The sequence below is a fragment of the Rhyacophila brunnea genome, unplaced genomic scaffold (assembly GCF_057557595.1).
Source record: "Rhyacophila brunnea isolate RB1 unplaced genomic scaffold, BYU_Rbru_1.0 scaffold_10, whole genome shotgun sequence".
NCBI classification, from domain to species: Eukaryota; Metazoa; Arthropoda; class Insecta; order Trichoptera; family Rhyacophilidae; genus Rhyacophila; species Rhyacophila brunnea.
The window spans coordinates 39637023-39655864 of NW_028232752.1; the positions used below are offsets into that span (position 1 = coordinate 39637023).

Here is an 18842-nt window from a genome sequence, read left to right on the forward strand (position 1 = left end):
GCAATCTGAATGTGACTCTGAATTCCTTTTCAGGATAGTTAAAAATAAGGTAAAGTTATGCCCCACAGTATGTATATACAGGATTGAACGACATAACAAATACAGGTACATGGTGTATGTTGACTTTCCAATGTCCATCAAAGTTTTATTGCACTCACTCAATCAGTGAATGTTGTATAAATTGAATAATAATTTACATGAATGATAAGCTTTCAATATTAACAAATCAAAAGTTGATTGGTAAAAACGAGCGGGAAATTTAAATAAACTCTATTGAAATAATTTATAAACAAAAAAATATTTATTAAAAGAAACTGAGCCAATTGTTTGACTTTCGAAACGTAAAAATTTCTGGAAAATCGTTTAATTAATTTTCCAGGCACTCAACTTTGAATATTGACCGGGAAATGAAAAAGCTCGGCGTGTTGAAAATAATTCAATTGCCTTGTTTAGCGTTTTGTATCTCAACCAGCCATGAGTAAAATTATTAATTAACTCAAGATCAACTGTCGATATAATTGTCAATAATTCATTTATTAATGGTACAAACGCGTCTTTGTTATAAGGGCATAAGATGAACAAACTTTATTGTTTGACTATAAGTATAAATTAGTGACATTCATCAGTTTTTGTAAAATACATTTTATTATTCTACGAATAATTGAATTAATATTTTTTTATATTTCAAAATTAATTATACTAGTAAATTAAAGGATATTTAAATTTTAATTGGTGAGTTTTGTAATACTCCTAATGAATTTGTTTCGGCTTTCCAGATATCGTCTTTCGGCAACTTCAGGCACTGTCTAATTTCTATTTATGGTTATACAACTGACATGCTGAAATTAAGAAGCGGAAATGAACGAATAAGAAAAAGTTTGCAAATATATGCGACATTATAGTTTTAATAATCTGCCGAGATATGTTTATTTTAGGCATCGGTACTGCAGGTCGATTCCGTAACTAACGACTCGTGTGAAACATCGTAGTTATTCGCAAACGTGACGTAGGTTATCAAAATATGGCATGTTGAAACTTATCACTACCTGAATTAGTCATAATCCGTGTCGACATTATTGCCCATACCAAAGGGCACTCGTGACCATAGTCGCCCATACGTGACCATAGTCTAAATACAATAGTGTAAATATCTCAATCCCATAAATAGTTGCTTTTGCTGCACTTTTAGGATCACGTAATCATCCGCGAAACAGATCAAATAATTATGCTAACTTATATCAAAATGCTTTTTCATTCAGTGATGCACTATTTATACGTAATTTCCGGTTAAACAAAGAGCTTGTGAGATATCTTTTACAAATTCTCACGCCATATAGGTATATTATCGTAAGTTTAATGTTACTACCTACAAGCATAAATAGTTTACAATGCCATAAAAATGAATATGGTTGTATAGCTTAAAATTAATTAAAGACATAGAAGATGTATGTTATATTTTGACACATCATGACGTTTATAATATTATATCCATGGAGAATTAAAAAGTCGTAGGTAGGTATAATGTTGAGACGGACATAACCTTACCTGATTTCTTCACTTAATTGAAACCTCTCCTTTCTTTTGCTACTTTTGCACGACGAAGGACGTGAATTCATGTACCTATTTCCCGATTTCCATGTTTATTTTGATATTTCGTTTCGTATGTGACAGTGACCTTGAAAATCAAAACGTCAAAATGAATGAGTTCGCTCACGGAAAGAAAACGGCAATTGCGGCAATTACCAATTTATAAATAATAGAGATGCCAAATTATTATATTATTCACAATGTAACTTAATACTCTGGTATCTTGAGTTCAATTAATTATGTTAATGTTTTATAATGGTTTGTAATGAATAAATACCTACATAAAAATAAATGTTATTGAAGACACTGTGTTTATTTTGTTAAATCTTGTTTTACATTGTAATAATATTATATGGTTTCGCATTTATGTAAGGTTATATTCTACGTACATATATCTATATCATATTATACTAAATCAATCGAATATTATAGGAATTATATACAAACATAACCAACAAAAATAATGATTTCGTTTGACATTTCATTTTTGACGTTTCATCTCGTACCATAGACATCGATTTTCTCGGTTTTGGCGATGTTGCCAACTGGTCACTCGCTGTTAAAATAGTCCTTAGCGAGTGGCTTCCAAAATACGTATTATAGTATACGGTATGAAACGGACGATACTAACTTGTCATACCGCACAGTTTTCGCCCACACGAGTCGATAGTTACGAATTTGGGCTGCTGGTTCTGATCTTTTATGGATTCATTATCGTCTGCTGGAATAGATCCAATACAGAATGAAGGGTCCATACTCCTTCCACTCGCTCGATATTTCCTTCCGGCAGTATTATTAGCCTATAGTATATGATAGTCTGATAACGTCCCAAGTAGCAATCTTCAAGTTTTATTTAATATGTTTTATTACAAAAAGGTACTCACGTTTGATAATTATGATGATGATGGTGTACTAAAGGCTGCGTGTGTCCCTGAGCATTCTGCTGTAAAGCGTGTTGCTGCGACGATTGCTGCTGTGATAAATGTTGCTGCGTCGACATTTGCTGCTGTTGCGCCAACTGTTGCTGCGCCGGATGTTGCTGGGCGGGATGTTGTTGAGTTGACAGTTGCTGTTGTGATGTATGTTGCTGTGGGTGTGCGGGTGCTGAGGATCCCCCCAGAAGTGCCCTCTGGTGCTGGTGGCGGGCTGCCATGTGCCGACCGAAAACGCCGTACCCGAAACCGTAAATTTCGTCTTCTTCTTTGTCCGTCAGGCAGCTTGAAGGCTGAAACATAAAAAAAATAATTCATTGGTTTCGTTTAGCCATAAAGTGAAAGGGTGGATAGCAGTAATGAGATACAGCATATTCTATTATAAATGCATGTAAAGACATAATCACGGACACAAAAATAAAATTACATTATTAAGAATACACAAGTAGAGAGGTACCGATTGAGCCACAATCCACGCCAACGAAACTTCATCAGATTGTTGAATGGGCTCATTGCTAATAATTATAATTATTTTTAATATATATATATGATAACTAATTATGATTTATAGATTAGGGTGTCAAGATGAACAAGATGAACCTAAATATTTTATAGATATTAAATGCATTTATATCACAGTGAATAGTCATTGATGCTGATCTCAGATAGTGTAGTGAAAAACTGGTTGATACATAAAAAAAACATGGCGACATTGAAGTTTTGTTATAATGCATTTTTTGTAATTGTTGATATTTTTATAAAATGTCTTGCATTGATAGTCTGATAAGTTCCTATTATGAATTAATGTGACAAGATGTCATAATCATCATAATTATTATTCAAAATATATGCATAAGTACACGGGAACTATATGAAAAGGCAATGTAAATACACACACATAAAGATATATATGAAATGTTTCTATAATATAGTGTAAGTAAAAATATGTAGTGATATATTTTTTAGATAACATAATAATGGACGAACCACTCGATACGATAATATTGTTAAAACGCTTTTTAAAATTCGACTAAGAAAACAATGGCATTCGCAGATAAGGGGCTGACCTATTTTAGAACAGCAGCGAATTGCAGTCATATTAATAATAATTACAAAGAGTACAAAATGAATCGTGCAAAAGGAGGAGCTTTTGTCGAAAGCTTTGTCGAGACAGCGCGATAGCATTCGTCGATGACAAAGAGCTTTTACATAAGCTCAAACAATGAATAACCAAAGAATGAACCGAGGCGATAAGAGAATGATTATACCAACAGCTTAATGAGGGGAAGCGTTAACGACGCAAAATTATTAGTAAAATTATGCAGAATTATTATGATGAATCGATTATTTTTACCGCATTCAGCTATAATTTATTTTTTCCGATTACGAATCATTTGATTTGAATCTTTGTTGCCTTTTTTCTACATTCATTTCTTGGTGGCTCTAATAAATTAGTTTTAGACTGCTTAAGTACAATATCGAATAAAATAAAAGATAATATTGAGTATGCATATCATTATAATTGACTAGTCATTTAAGAATGTGCAATATATTTTAATTAATGCAATAATTTGAATCACATTGAATCCAGAATCATCAGTTAGTAAATTATACATAACGTAATATTATGAACAAAAATGCAATACCGCGAACTACAGTACAATAGAACTACAAAAAGACTGGTTGTTATATAATATATTATATTTTTACGTGTTTTCTAATAACTAAATACATTTTTACCTAACACTTTCAGAAATTATTTTAGTACATTATTACCACCACAGTCAGTTTTTTGAGATCAGAAAATTGTGTCACACTTTATAATGTATCGTTTTTATTTAGAACTGTATATGTTATCGTATTTTTATTATTATTTATGTGTGCCAATATCCGTAATGACAAAACATACAAACAAAACAATATAGAAAATAATTATTCAAAATAATCTACTAATAGCCACCTACATTGTCAAATGATAGTCAATTGTTTAAAAAAAACAGTAAATTAATAAATATTACGATGGTAAATTTAAGTTTACTTTTTGATTAATTGTTAAATGGTTTTATTTTCCAATCATGGTATAAAACTATACCAAGTGATCTTTGTAAATATTATTATCAAGAGGATAATAGATTAAATTTCTAGTAGATAGTTTATAAAATTATGAAGCTGCCAACATTTCTATCAGCTCAAAGTGCACTTGTTATATCCGCGTTAAGGCAGATAAGCCGGTAAGAATTTTGATTAATACGATCGTATGCAAATAGGTGTCGTAATTGCTTCGTTGCACGAAACTGTAATCAGAACTCGGATCTCTGGGTTAATTTTCAACGCGAGATGAAGGCTTCCCCTTTCGTTCAACTACCCGCTCACGAAACAGACAACCTGCTTTGCAAAAACGGCAACCGTTAATTAGAAAACTGTTGAAAATTCTAAGAATTTTCCGAAGTTTCCTTCATCACTGAAAACGCTACAGGATTTTAATAGGACCTTTAAGTTTATACCCACTTTCTAGATCAGTGATGTACCTAAAGCCATTTTATTATTAATATTATATCAGTATATTTTCTGCTGAGTCTTGAGAAATATTATTATAAATTAATTCAGTAAACTCTGGTCATACTCCACTATGTATAAGGGATATAATTATTCACCATTTTTTTAGTATCATTGATAACCATGTCCTTGCTTTTTCGTACAAGGTGGTTGTTAGTAATTTTGATCAATCACAAACACCCAAGCTTTGAGAAAAAACATACAAATATTGTGTCCTCACCAGGAATCGAACCCGGAACCCTCGGGTGGAAGTCCAGCGCCTTATACACTGCACCATGAGAGCCGCAATTATTTACCATTAGAATAAGACAGTGCCAGGGCTCGTGATATCGCTGGTAATGCTACTCGTACTAGCAATGATGGATTTTGTCATGCCAACGAAGAATAAATAAAATAATAAAGATTAAACATTTTTTAACTCTTTTATTAATCATTAAACTCCTTTAAAAGTGAAAAATCAAAGGTTAGGTAATAAATATTGTGAATGTCATATTGTAACTTAATAATATTGATGTATTTATATAGAATAAATAAAACCTTTTGATTACAAGAATGTAAATATACCGGTGATGAAATATGTTAATTATTTTAACTGAGCTTTTTATATGTACTAGATAGGTAATATTTTTTGATTCTGAGGATCTTTGTCCTCCTGAATTGAGAAAATGTATATCAATTAAAACCATGTTTATTTATACCTCCGGAACGAGGGACTTCACATTCTCCGTCTGGAGTAGACATGGTGGGGAAAAAATAAAACAATATATGCCTACAGGTAAAATTAATGGAAATAATGGTCAAGTAAATGTAATAATGTTGTCTATGAATTTTCGACATACGTTCAATGATAACAATAATTAATTAATAATTAAATAATATCGAATAGTTAATGAATGAAGAAAATGGCGTAACTTTACTCCGTTAACTCATTTAGTGCTAACACCGCGACTGGCGCGTTTGGAGTAGCTACTTGGCCATTAGATATAATTAACGTGTAAATGTGGTAATTAATAGGTAATTTAAAGGTCAGCAGTGATTGTGTTACTAATAACATGATTTTTTTGTTTATTAATATTATTATATCTTTGAGAAAACGTTGTGGAAAAGTCAGGTGACTCTCAAATCATTGGAAGCACACCGAAAGCCCATAGAAAATAATGTAAGGATATTAAACAATATAAAGAATTAATAATCAACAGTAATGAATAACTTACTGAATATTTTCCAGGCACATAGATGGGCTGCGAGAGTGATGTCGTCAGAGTGCCCATCGTCCCGTGGTGTCCAGAGGTGGGCGCTCGGTCGATGGAGTGAGGAGGCGGCGTCCCAGGAGTACCTGGCGTACTCGGTGCGCCACCACCGCTCCCCCCGCCCAGTACCAGTATTCGTGGAGACATTTCGTCCCACTCCTGGCGCCGAAGCTCCTCCAAGTGGTCGAGGACATCGCCGTAATGGGTGGAATATAGGTCAGCGTAGCGGGATGCGAGTCCTTCTAGGTATCCTCGGTCACCGTCCTGTAATAATAAAGAAAGATAAGGTAAATTATTGTCATGAGGTAATCATGGAGACTAATAGTAGCTTTCAACCATTAAGTATGTCAGCGATCAAAGACATAGAGCGTTTTAGTAATGCGGATACACATTGTTAAGTGTTTGAATTTGCAAAAAAGTAGTGCACATGGGGTTCTAAAATAAGAATCGTTTAATTCAAACTTTATATGATAGAAATATCTAAACAATAGAATCTTTAAGTTATATAATATTACAAAAATATGCATTCCTAAATAATAACTAATGTATGGGTCTTATATACAAATACCCAATTAATAAAATGTTAAAGCATTCCTAACGCCATCCATTAATCCGTTTTATTAATCTAATCAGTTTGATTAAAATTACAAACATGCTAGTTGACGTCATGTTGAAATGTTGACAAAAATCCAAATATCTTTCAATCTCATAGAGGAAAAAATTCGCAAGGAAGACATTTGAATGTATAGCTCAGTAGCTAAAACAGCCGTATGGCAAGCAAAATATGCATCTTCGAATCCTCGAGCTAAGACTTTTTTAATATTAGATATTATGTTTCTAAGCGTTTACGAAGATGTTTTGTTCCATTTATATTAAAAATTACTGGACAAATATTTCCTGATAAATAATTCATAACAGTGATAATAGATTAACATAAGTTATGGGAACAGTGTAATATAATGAATTAAACAAGGGGTACTAAAATAGGTGTTAAAAATAGGGATGTAAGATTGTAAGGATGAAAGATTTTAGATTTTTTTCAATTTTACAAACGTTACTATTTTATTGTAATATGTAACTTATTTATGCGCGTTTGTATTTTTAAGTAGATGGGTATGTAGTTGAATTTCGATAGAAATTTTTGTAAGATGCCATATTCTTGTTTTATGGCTTGCATAAAAAATCCATTTCAGGCTGTTATAATAAATTGTACATGCCCATTTTTAGACAAGTTCAATATTTCATAAACAAGAAATAAAAAATACCGTCACGCAGTCTACGCAATATGAGGTATAACTAGACAAATAATAACATTAAATATCTAGAAATTAAATTTTCAAATCATAGTTGTAATTATTGTTATAATCTATTGTATACGATGAAACTACTGCAAATTATAGGTAAAACGACATTATATTAATTGAAATAAAATAGGTTATTATAATAGGAACTAAATCGACAGAGTTTGCAAATGCATCAGTGAGTAAGATGCTCTTGTGAAATAATACTAATGATCATGGCCCCCACAAGGGGGGGGCTGATAGGGCTCTAGCCTGGAGGCCCGGGCTCAGGAGGGGCCCGGCGAGGCCAGTCAACCAAATAAGTGAGATAAACACCCACCACAAATTTGCTTTAATAAATAATAAAAAGTCGCCTGCGGTGCTATTTTACTTCAATAATATTATTACTTAAAACTATATGGTTATAAGATAAATTTTTTAATTGTGTATCGACGCTCGACAACTCCTTAATTCAAATGAATGTATTAAAATATACAACAAAATACACTAAATATACACATTAATTTTACCGCGTAAACCATTTGGAAAACGCTACTGTAGAGCATCACACTGCCTTTATCCTTAAAGATAGGTAGGGGGGGCGCCAAAGATAAATACGTAGTGCATTTCAAAGAAGCCATGATCTTTAACATTTATTTTAAAAACATTTACCATATAATACGGTAACCGATAAGTACCTACCTTTATAAAATATCTGTTAATATATCGGTTTATACGATGAATTTGAATTTTCAGCAATAGTAGATAAAATTATAGTGGTCGTTAACTGCAGGCATTTAGCTAGAACCCAATAAGGATTTGCCAGTAAAAGTTCTTAGTAGGAGTAAGTAAGTCGTTATACGCAGCAGGTGCTCTTGAGCCTTTTCCTCTTAAGAACTTCCGTGGTCCTCGAACGAATATCCCCGGGACAGCGTAATAAGTTTACTTGCGCTTGGAGACAACACTAATATCAATAAGTCATGGTCGGATAAAAATGCGAAAATTTTGTAATAAGCGTACCAAACAATAACAGCACATGCAATTTTACAACGAGGGACAGGACAGGAAGGAGTACATGGAAAATATCGCTGGCCTATTGCCCATACAGTAGTGAGTTTCAATCCTAGCGCTGAGCCAAATTCAGATGTTGTTTTTTGACAATCAACTAGTATTTGAATACATCACACGTCCTGGAATGGTTTGGTCGAATAGCCAACAACCAATGCTTATAATAAGTATGTTTAAAATATCTGTCAGGATGTTGTAGATGTACTGTCTAGAAAAGAAAATTGTGATTTAAATAAACACACATATTCTATACCTACCTCATCTTCGTTACGGAGGGAAAATGGTGGTCCTCATATCGATTTTCTGAATTCAAATTAAAAAATAGGAAAACATAGACGAGAAAATATAAAAATATAGTTAAAAACTGCAAACATTACATCGACAGCGATAATATATTTTTAATATTTTCAATCCTAATAGAGTGTTTAAAAGCACCAGGCTCATATTATATATCGCTATAAGAGCGTGAATCTACGTTGAGAATAATTTGTTATAAACCTATTTTAAGCGCTTTGGAAATATTGGAAATCTTTGGAAATCAAAATTACAAAAAAAAATAAGTTTGTCATGTTTCCACTTTTAAATAGTGATTTCTGCGCCAGATATATTAAAGTAAACAAAAATCTATTTACTGAGTTCTTGGTTAGTTTGCTAATGCACTTTTCACATTATTTTATTAATAGTAAAAAAGTCGTTGGTTTGTTTCAGGACTATTAAATATTTTAAATATGTGGTTAAAAGATCCTGGCCTAGGGACCCGTTTACGGATGTGGGGCCCATGATAGAATCCATTTGTCAATAAACGATGATAAATTTGGATTGACTACTATTGAAATTGATTGTGCTAATAAACAAGCACAGTCGTCGCACGAAAAACAAATTAATTTAAAAATGAATATAATATGAGTAGTAAAACCTTGTTTATTTTTGTATTAGTACATTGTTGACTATTTAAAATGGTGTCTGTATTATTTGATAAAATAAAGGGGGGGGAAGGCGCAAAGATTGGATTTTTTCAAAGGGAGGCGTAGTAACATAAAGTTTGGAAACAACTGTATTATGACATAGGTAACAAGGATCACTATTTAGGTTCACGTCTCATTCGTTTCATAAGTATATACGTACTTTCCAATACATATTATGTTGTATAATTTCGTTTAATAATACAAATATTTGTCGTAATTTTGTAACAATCAGAACAATATTCAAATTAGTAAAGTCAATCCCATCTATCGTAATCTGCAAATATTGATATTACACTAAGTACATAAATCCAGATTATTTCACAAGTACAAAAAGCTTTCAAAGAAAACTCCTAGATAGTTTTAATCCTTCTTTCAATCCACCCCACTGTAGCCCCTCTAAACCGGCCGTCAACCTGTGTTCGCAAGCGGCAGACGAATAATTGGGCATAACGAGAAAGTATCACGAAAATCTCTGTAGTGAAATTTCAGTCTGCCGTACCGCTAAGGAGCTTTAAGTATTTTCCGCAACGCTGGGAGGAAGGAAAGAGGTGTTTTATTCCTCGGTGCAAACAAAATAAGAAGTACAGCGGAATGAAATGCATTTGAATAGATATTGTGGAGTCGAGATGAAATCTCTCGCAGAGGGCTTTGATTCTGAATGCCACGTGAAATAAGAATTGTATACTGTGGCATTTAACAAAAGAGTTGTGCATCTTTTGTAAGTTTCCCAAGAGCGTTTTCGTCAGAATTTGTTAGGGATGTTATGAAGAAAATGAACTAATGAAGTAGTTCAATGAAAATAAATGAAAAAAAACAGCTAAATCATGAAAAATAGATATTTTGTATAATCAATATTAATACATTATCGTAGAATGATTAGGAATTATTAATTGAACTTAAGTTTACTTAGTAGAACCCGTAGTGGTTTAAGTAGGTACTGAAGGTAGGTACTGAAGCTTTAGCCAGAAACACCTGTCAACCTTAATATATACAACGTGTCTTGTGTTTCATTTAAATTAACAAAATGGCTTTCCACAAATAATTGACAGTTAATACTCCAAATATCAAAACTGAGATGAGAGTGCACGACTGAATAAAATACTCAGTATATATCAAGTGTTTGACCAAAGTATTGCTCCAGTACTACATTTTCATAGGTTCAAATTTAGGAATAAACAAAACGCAGTATGAAGAAACGTATATTCAGCATAGTGTGCAGAGATCGAAAAGTAATTCATTGGTGATCGAGCACACAATACGATGTGCGAAGACCCTGAGGTGGAAATGTCTGGGTACATCGCACGTGTAATAAATTATCTCAACATACTTAGACTGAAAGGGCAACAAACAGCCTGTAAAATCGATGAGATAGTCAAATTTAGCGGTAGCACCTACGTGAAAGTTTCGTTTTAGTTATCTACGTAGTTACCTAAAAATTGTCTCAATATTCAATATGTTGGAAAATTGATGCAACTGAGAGTGAGACGTAGGTACCTTTTACTATTTGATTGGCGACTTTCTATAGAAAACAACGCCATCGAAAGAAGTAGAATTATGCTGGATATAAATTAGGTACCTAACTTCAACCCTAACAAATCGAGCAATTATACTTACAAAGAAATAAATATTACTGCGGAGTATTTTAATTACTTTACGAATAAATCTTGTAATAACGAAAAGCTACGTGAATAGTGTAAATAAATGAAACAACCCCCGAATGAAAAGCTTTTCGAAATGAGTTTTCAAAAATCAAACAAAACTTTTCTCATCTACGATATCACTCGATTCATGCTGTAAGCATTGACATGGAATTATATTAACTTGATCGAAATATAACTTATTAAGGTAAGTAGGTACGATATAATAAGAAAATCCATGGCTGATTAAGATTTAGTTATAATATAATATATTAGGTTTAGGTACTTATTAGTTATTATTTAGGTTTTATTGAAATTATAATCTTTATAACTTTTTACTTGGCTAAAATACAACATGGAAAATAATATTATAATATGAATATTTACCAGTGTTTCATATACTTTTTAATCGTTGACATATCACAATGTAGATAGAGGTAATTTTTCAACAACATGCAATATAAGTAGGTACCAAATAAGTTATGTGACTTTATTTAAGCGGATACGTAAGCACAATAGGACAATGCCTCCTAAAATCACGAACGCGAGTTTGCATTACAATTATCCAACCTTATTGCAATATGGGTAGAGTTCATTGTTCAACCATATTCATTTATTCATCTGCAAGAATGAAATTTGCAAATCAATTTTTTATGAGCAAAGTCGTCTACGTTGGTTTCTATTCATGTAATTCAGATATATCAGAGAATATTCAGAATGTGTAAAATGCATTCCATATTATTTATCGTTTGAAAGAATTTTATAGTTAGTAGGTACCTACATGGTAATTATGTACATGATGTGTCTTTCAATGCTCGCATTGGGTATGGAGATTTACAATCATTTATTTACAATCATTTATTTATTAACGGCGCACGCACTTATGAAATAAACTGTATGAAAAATGTTTATTTATTAGATATTAAAATATTAGTATTTTAAAATGATATAAGGTATAGAACTATGTACTTTATATTAAAGAACATAAATAAAAGTATATTATATTACGAGATTATTCAACAATAAAAAACAAATATAAAGGAGAATTCTTTGTCTGTAGGATTTCGGTGCATTTTCGCAAAACGAAAAAACATAAAATATTCCCCGAAATACACGAAAACCCATTTCCATTTGCTCGGGTCCTATTGAAATTTATGTTTTAATATGCATAATATATTTGTTATAAAAACACTTAAAGAGGGACGCGAAAGAAAGTGAATAAAAATGGCAATAAAATTTTATAGTTTTTCATATCGATAAGTCATACATATTATTGCGTTCAGAAAATATGTTATAGCTAGCGGCAAAGAAATATGCGGGTATAACGTATATCAATAATTAATACACAGCTATACTATAATTCCAAATGAAGAGGTAAGGACAATTTGGATTTAGTGGGTTGTGTTGATGAAAATGATTATAATTAGATACGAAATGCGGTTACCTCCAATTTTTTATGTTATTTGTAATATTTTCACGACTGTGAAACAAAGTATGTATTTATCATGTATACATTTGATAACAACTATCAAGTTCAGATGCATTGCTAGTAAGCAATATCAAAATTTAACGTTGATTGCAAAGAAGATTATATAAATTTACTGCAGTTGTTTTTTTTTTAATGTCTTTTAACCAACTCAAAATAGTTTTATAAATTATTTAATAATTATTTATTTAATAATAATAAAAATTTTATAAATTATAATATGTTGTTCACTTTTTTAAATAATTTACTAATATCTTTGAAACAAAAAATATTCTAATTGCTGTCCAAAATATAGGTACTTCATATTTTTGTGATTAAATCGAAGTTTGGCCTCATTTGGTCTCAGGGTTTCGAGTGTTAACATGTTTTTGTCTATATTTACAAAGTGACTTGTTTACTAGGTGCACAGCAACAAAATATCACTTCGTTTCAGAACACAAAACAACTATTGCAATGTAATCGATTAAATTAAATGTTTCAGCGTCTTTCATATAATTCGAATAAAAACGTGGTTCGAAAACTTCAAATGTTAAATCTTGTAGACACAAGTTGTCATGCCCATGACTCTAAGGTAAAATAATCGATTCTCGAGGACATAAAATAAACTCGATAGACTCGTCCTGGCGGAACGAATGGTTAGCATTTCAAGAAGATTTTCATATAACAAATATACATACACATTCTTAGAAACTAATAATATGTACGTACACGTTTGAAATTTCTTCAGAATTTTTTATTAAACATTTGTAATAAGAGCCCAAAAGAAAATCAAAGGCTTCATGGTTGTATAATAACTAAATCCTGAGATCATAATTTTGATACACGCCAACAATCCGGGTATTTAAAATTTTTGTCCGGGATTGTAATCCCTAGTTATTTACCTCACTAAAATAACTTGAAAGACGGGATATTCGTAGGACAAATCTAGTAATCCAACAACACCCAAGAGGTAGTAAAAGTCCGTTTAGGTTAGGTTTAAACACACATGGTCAGATACAAGATTCACACCGGCCATTTATGGCATCAGAAAGGGCACTCCTCACCTGTGTAATATTACATTAAATACCGTTTTATTGCAAAACAATTATGAACGAAAAAATGCGTTATTAATTATTTTAAGGTGTTTTAAAAGTACAAATAATGACTAATCAGTCGTCAATTTTAATAATGATTACAAGATAGTTATAACTATATATTATATACTGAATATATGCATTGTACCTATTATCGTGGGTTCAGCCAAGAATATTTTGAATGTAGGTACGCGAAAGAGGAGCCAAAGGCTTGGGGGCAAAGTAAACCAACTAAAACTATTTACAAGATAAACACAGGATTACACCAAAGCTGAGCTATCGCTGAACATATTAACTTAACATGACACATTTTGAACAGTTCATCGTTATTTACAATAAAGAATATGTAGACTTTCAAATAAAGTTGGTGTACGCATGGGTATGGAGGAATTTATGATCAACGACGTTAGGTAAGTCGCATGGAGGTCACCACTGTGTTAAATGGTGATTTTAAATACTTGCATGCCACCTGTATGGCTATGAAACGTAGCATCTGATCATCTCGTAAAGTCAACGGTCTCGACTTGAGAATCGATGTCGTGGATGATAATTAAGACATATTATGTGTGTCGTGACAGTGAGAGGTGAAACACGTGGCTGCAACTAGCGTCCTTGTGGACCATGGATTCCGGCATCGCGCCCTATCTTAACTCACAGAGTTACAACATAAACAATCGTCGAGCTGAAAGTCTCACATTTCACGAGAACGAGAATAAAGCCCGCCGTTGTAATGGCAAAACGATTATTAATGTATGTACCTATTTAACAATTAGTTAATATGTTATATTAAAATGAGAATCTATGGGACGCGAAAAATTTATCGGTACGTGAAAGAATTGTAGAATCATGTAAAATCACTATCACTGGCACGCAGAACGTCCCGGTCGGTGAAAGATAATATGGTAAAAGTGGTAATTTTGACGAAAAAGGCCAATGGATTAGAAGGATGAGCTAAAAAGATTTTTTCGGGGAAAAGCCTATAGGATCGGAAGGAAACATTTTTGGAAGGAAAAGCTAAAAAAATCTTTACTTTGATGCTGTATGGATTAAATATTTTTAATTCAGGTAAAAAAAATGTGGAAAACCACTCAGTCAAAGATGAAAATATTGTTCTGAGTATATATTATACAATTTCATAGCACACCAATATTTTTTTCAGAATTTGGTGCATAAACATAAAAAGGTTCGTCGCCACCATTGAAATATCATGACTCCCGCCAAAAAAAAAATATTTAAAAAGTTATTTTTCGTAAATTGAGAAATTAAATTCATCCATTTTTGCACGTGAATTCAACTATATAGGTACGTACTTTATATAATAAATTCTTGACTTTATAGGATTTGTAAAGGAGCTCGAGAGATAGATATCTCAGTCTCTATCTATCGGAATTAAAGATGAAACAGGCAATCAAAGAAAATACCCCGCAAGTAATCTTGATACAAGAAGACATCGTGATTGAAAAAAGTGTTAGCTAACATTGTAACTCAATATTTTTTCACGTAAGAAACCGAAAAAAAACATTAAAGTTTCATAATAGAAGGAAATAAACTATTGTATAGGTTTCTAACTATATTGATTTAGTTCGATAGTTCACTTATCAAAGGAAGTCGAGTGACCATATAATACACAAACCTTGCAAACATGACAATATGATACTTACTATATATCAGCGTTTCCCAACCAGTGCTTCAAACGCGATTTTTTCAAAAACTATAATTAGTGCAAATGTTTTAATTTAACAATATCCATATGTCGCTAACTGGTAAAGTAGCATTGCTCTATAAATCTACTATTAGGTATCATTGTTTTCGAAATAAAAACAGTAACCGCGCTGATGCATAGAATGCCGGAAGAGTTACAAGCAAGGCGGGCTATGTACGCATCTCCTAACGGAAAGCGAAGACCTGGACGGTCTAAAATATAAATTGAGATATCTGAACTGCATAACGGGAGGCCTATGAATGCTCACCTCAGCCAAGCCAACTGGAACGCATCGGCGCTGGATTGTTCAGAATAGAAAAAAATTAGGAGGTCAAGACCCAACATGGGTGATGAATTATAATCATATATAATCATCATCATAAATGATGATGAATTTACAATTAATAAAATGCATGGGCAGGATAAATTATGAAGAAAAAAATACATAATTAAGAGGATACACAAGTGAAGCCACCATTTAAGACATCGGTTTTTATAATAAAAATCTTATGAATAAAACAATAAGATAATTATGTTTAATTATGTGAATATGTGTAATAATATGTATCTGTGTGTTTATTTATTCAATCTTTAGAGATTCTTTTATAAGCCAACTGAAACAAATCACAAAATTTTTGGGAAGAAATATCGAAGAAATAAAGGCGGTAACCATTGTTTGGTGACCTACTGTATCGTAATATAATTTAACTATAAATATGTAGGTAAGCATTTTTTTAAATTCATTTCGAAATAAGACCGCTAAAACATAATTATTAAATAATTGCACATGCCTGGACTACTTCGAGTATAACGAGTACAATAACGATTAATAAATCCTATATCGGTGTCAGCTTGGACAATTAATAGAGAAAAAAATTAAAATGTATGAATAGTAATAACATGGCATAATGCAATCAAAACTCGGGAGATGCAGAGCCTCTGAATCAAGAAGCAGCGAAAACCAAAGACCCAGAAAATTGAAAGTACCTCGCTGTAGAGACCCTTTACTGAGTAGTGGGTCATCTCCGGCTGATAATGAGGATGCAATAAAACACAGTATATCCGTATGATTATATTTTTAACGCATATGCAATGAAACGTGGATGGACGATTTCAACAAGAATGCCAGAGACAACCGGAAGAAACTTACCAAAAATATTATAATATGTAATGGAGAATCCTCGCGGATTGTTAAGCCACTGATGACGATAATCAAAGATAAGCCTTGCCATAATCACATTACGTAAATCGTAAATACGTATACCCCTATTTAGCAAATTTTAGTTGCGGAGTGATACTTAAATGGAGCTAGATATTAGATACAATAATACACATTGTTATGTAATAAAAAATACAACAACAGTCAACATAGTACATAATAGTCAAAACAAAGTTCCCGTCAAAATAATATGTTAATGTTGTCATTTAGAAAATTAATTACAACGAAATGATACTTGACAAAATGAAGTCGAAAAAAACGAATTCACGTCAGTCGACGATAAATGGAATGCCGCATGGGAAATCTTTAGAATATTATTCGCATTTTGATGTTGACAAATATTATTAGAAAAGCGGCTTTATTTTTTTAACAATATCATGAAGTACCTAATACTAAAAAAACCTCGAAGTTCGTACACTTATAATACAGCGCGACACGAACATTCCAAGTGGCCAACATGCGAACTGTTGACGAAATATTTTCCTTGTGTAATTCATCATGGAGAAAAACAAATAAATACACACAGGTAGTCTTAAACTTCTTTCCGAATTCATTATAGTTTAGCTTTTAAATTCTACTGACCACAGATTATATTGATAATAATTATAAAAACTAATTTACTGGCAACAAAATAAAGTTTTAGAGAAACTAACATAACGGAGATTAAGAAATCTCACCTCAGAATAAGACTACATTTTAAATGTAAAACAATAAGAAACACATAGTAAATACGTAATCTTCATATACGAGGAGTTTTCTCGTTGCTGCAGTACTTACTACCAATATGAATATAAAGATGTGACAATTCTGACATAATCAAAATATTCACTATGATAAACGTTTTAAAAGCGTAAATAAAATGTCCTTATTTATAGCTAGCATTTATTACAAGGAGGCAGTAGGTACCACCTGTCAATATTCTCATACGTCTTCTCCATTTCTCCCCCTCTCTCATACGTTTACGTGTATGTTCTGTCTTACTGCCATTGTACTGGTGCTTCATATGCCTGGTGGAGTCTTTTGATTTTGCTGACCACGGCTTCGCTGAACTCTGATTCAGTAGGTGCATTACAGCACACAATCCCTATTATAAGTACCCTTAAATCTCGTAGATAACACACCTATTTCTCTAATTCCTTCACTGCATCTGTCAAACAATTATGGAGTATCACACGACTCAGTTAAATAAACGATTCCTTCGATTTTTGCTTTGTTTGCTTATTACATCTTCTCCCTGTCTGTCTGTCTGTCTGTCTCTCTCTCTCTCTCTCTCTGTCTTACATATTTCTCTCATGCGTTACAGATGATTTAAGTTTAAGACAACTATATATAAGGAAGGTACCGTAAATTAGCTAATCAAAACAAATTCCAAAAAGCATTGTCGAAGTAGGTATAATACACGTAGGTAAAACCAGAGGTCATCGTGTTTATGCCGCCATTTTTGAAAGTGCAAACGTATAATATATTAGGTGTTATTATGGCTACTAATTCAATCACACTAAACACGTTTTGCAATCGCAAAATTGAGGATTTTATTAAATTCGGTATATGACTGTTATGTTGTTAACCTCATATATAATATCCTATTATTATATGGAATGACAACAACGAGTTGAAGATTGCAACAATGTCGTAATTTATGATTGATAAATGATGATAATAGCTTTGGGTATATTAGTTACAAATTTACATAATACCTACAACATATACATAAATAAATTTACAAAACAGCCGGAAGCAAATTGCAGGAAACAACACAACGTTCTATTGGCAAACAGTTGTGCAAAATCATGCACACCCATAAGTGAAATAATACGCGATGTGCACTTTCGGTTGAAAACTTCTGATCTAGATATCACTCAGCATACATTTCAGGTTTGTTTTCGTGAGGCCTACCTAACCGAAAAAAGCTCGCGTGACGTTTTTAACGAAAGCTGCGAGACTGCGGAACACGATTTTGTGTATTTCAATACAGTCACATTTGAATAAAAAACAATTTACATTGCAAATTTTTGTTTAGGCATGTACGCCGGTAAGGGGGTTACAGGGTAAATTTGGGGCGTTCGGTTCGTAAGCCTAACTAGGGC

At 32.4% G+C, this 18842-nt stretch overlaps 1 protein-coding gene across 1 annotated transcript in view; it reads right to left on the reverse strand.

Moving 5' to 3' along the window:
* Positions 1 to 18842, reverse strand: part of LOC147079194 (uncharacterized) — a 766028-nt gene that overhangs the window by 140747 nt on the left and 606439 nt on the right. Inside the window, exons 3-4 of the mRNA XM_085954485.1 lie at positions 6290 to 6589; positions 2472 to 2812 (exon numbers count right to left, since the gene is read on the reverse strand). Of these exons, the coding sequence (XP_085810611.1) occupies positions 2472 to 2812; positions 6290 to 6589 (641 nt within the window). The remainder of the gene's footprint in view (positions 1 to 2471; positions 2813 to 6289; positions 6590 to 18842) is intronic.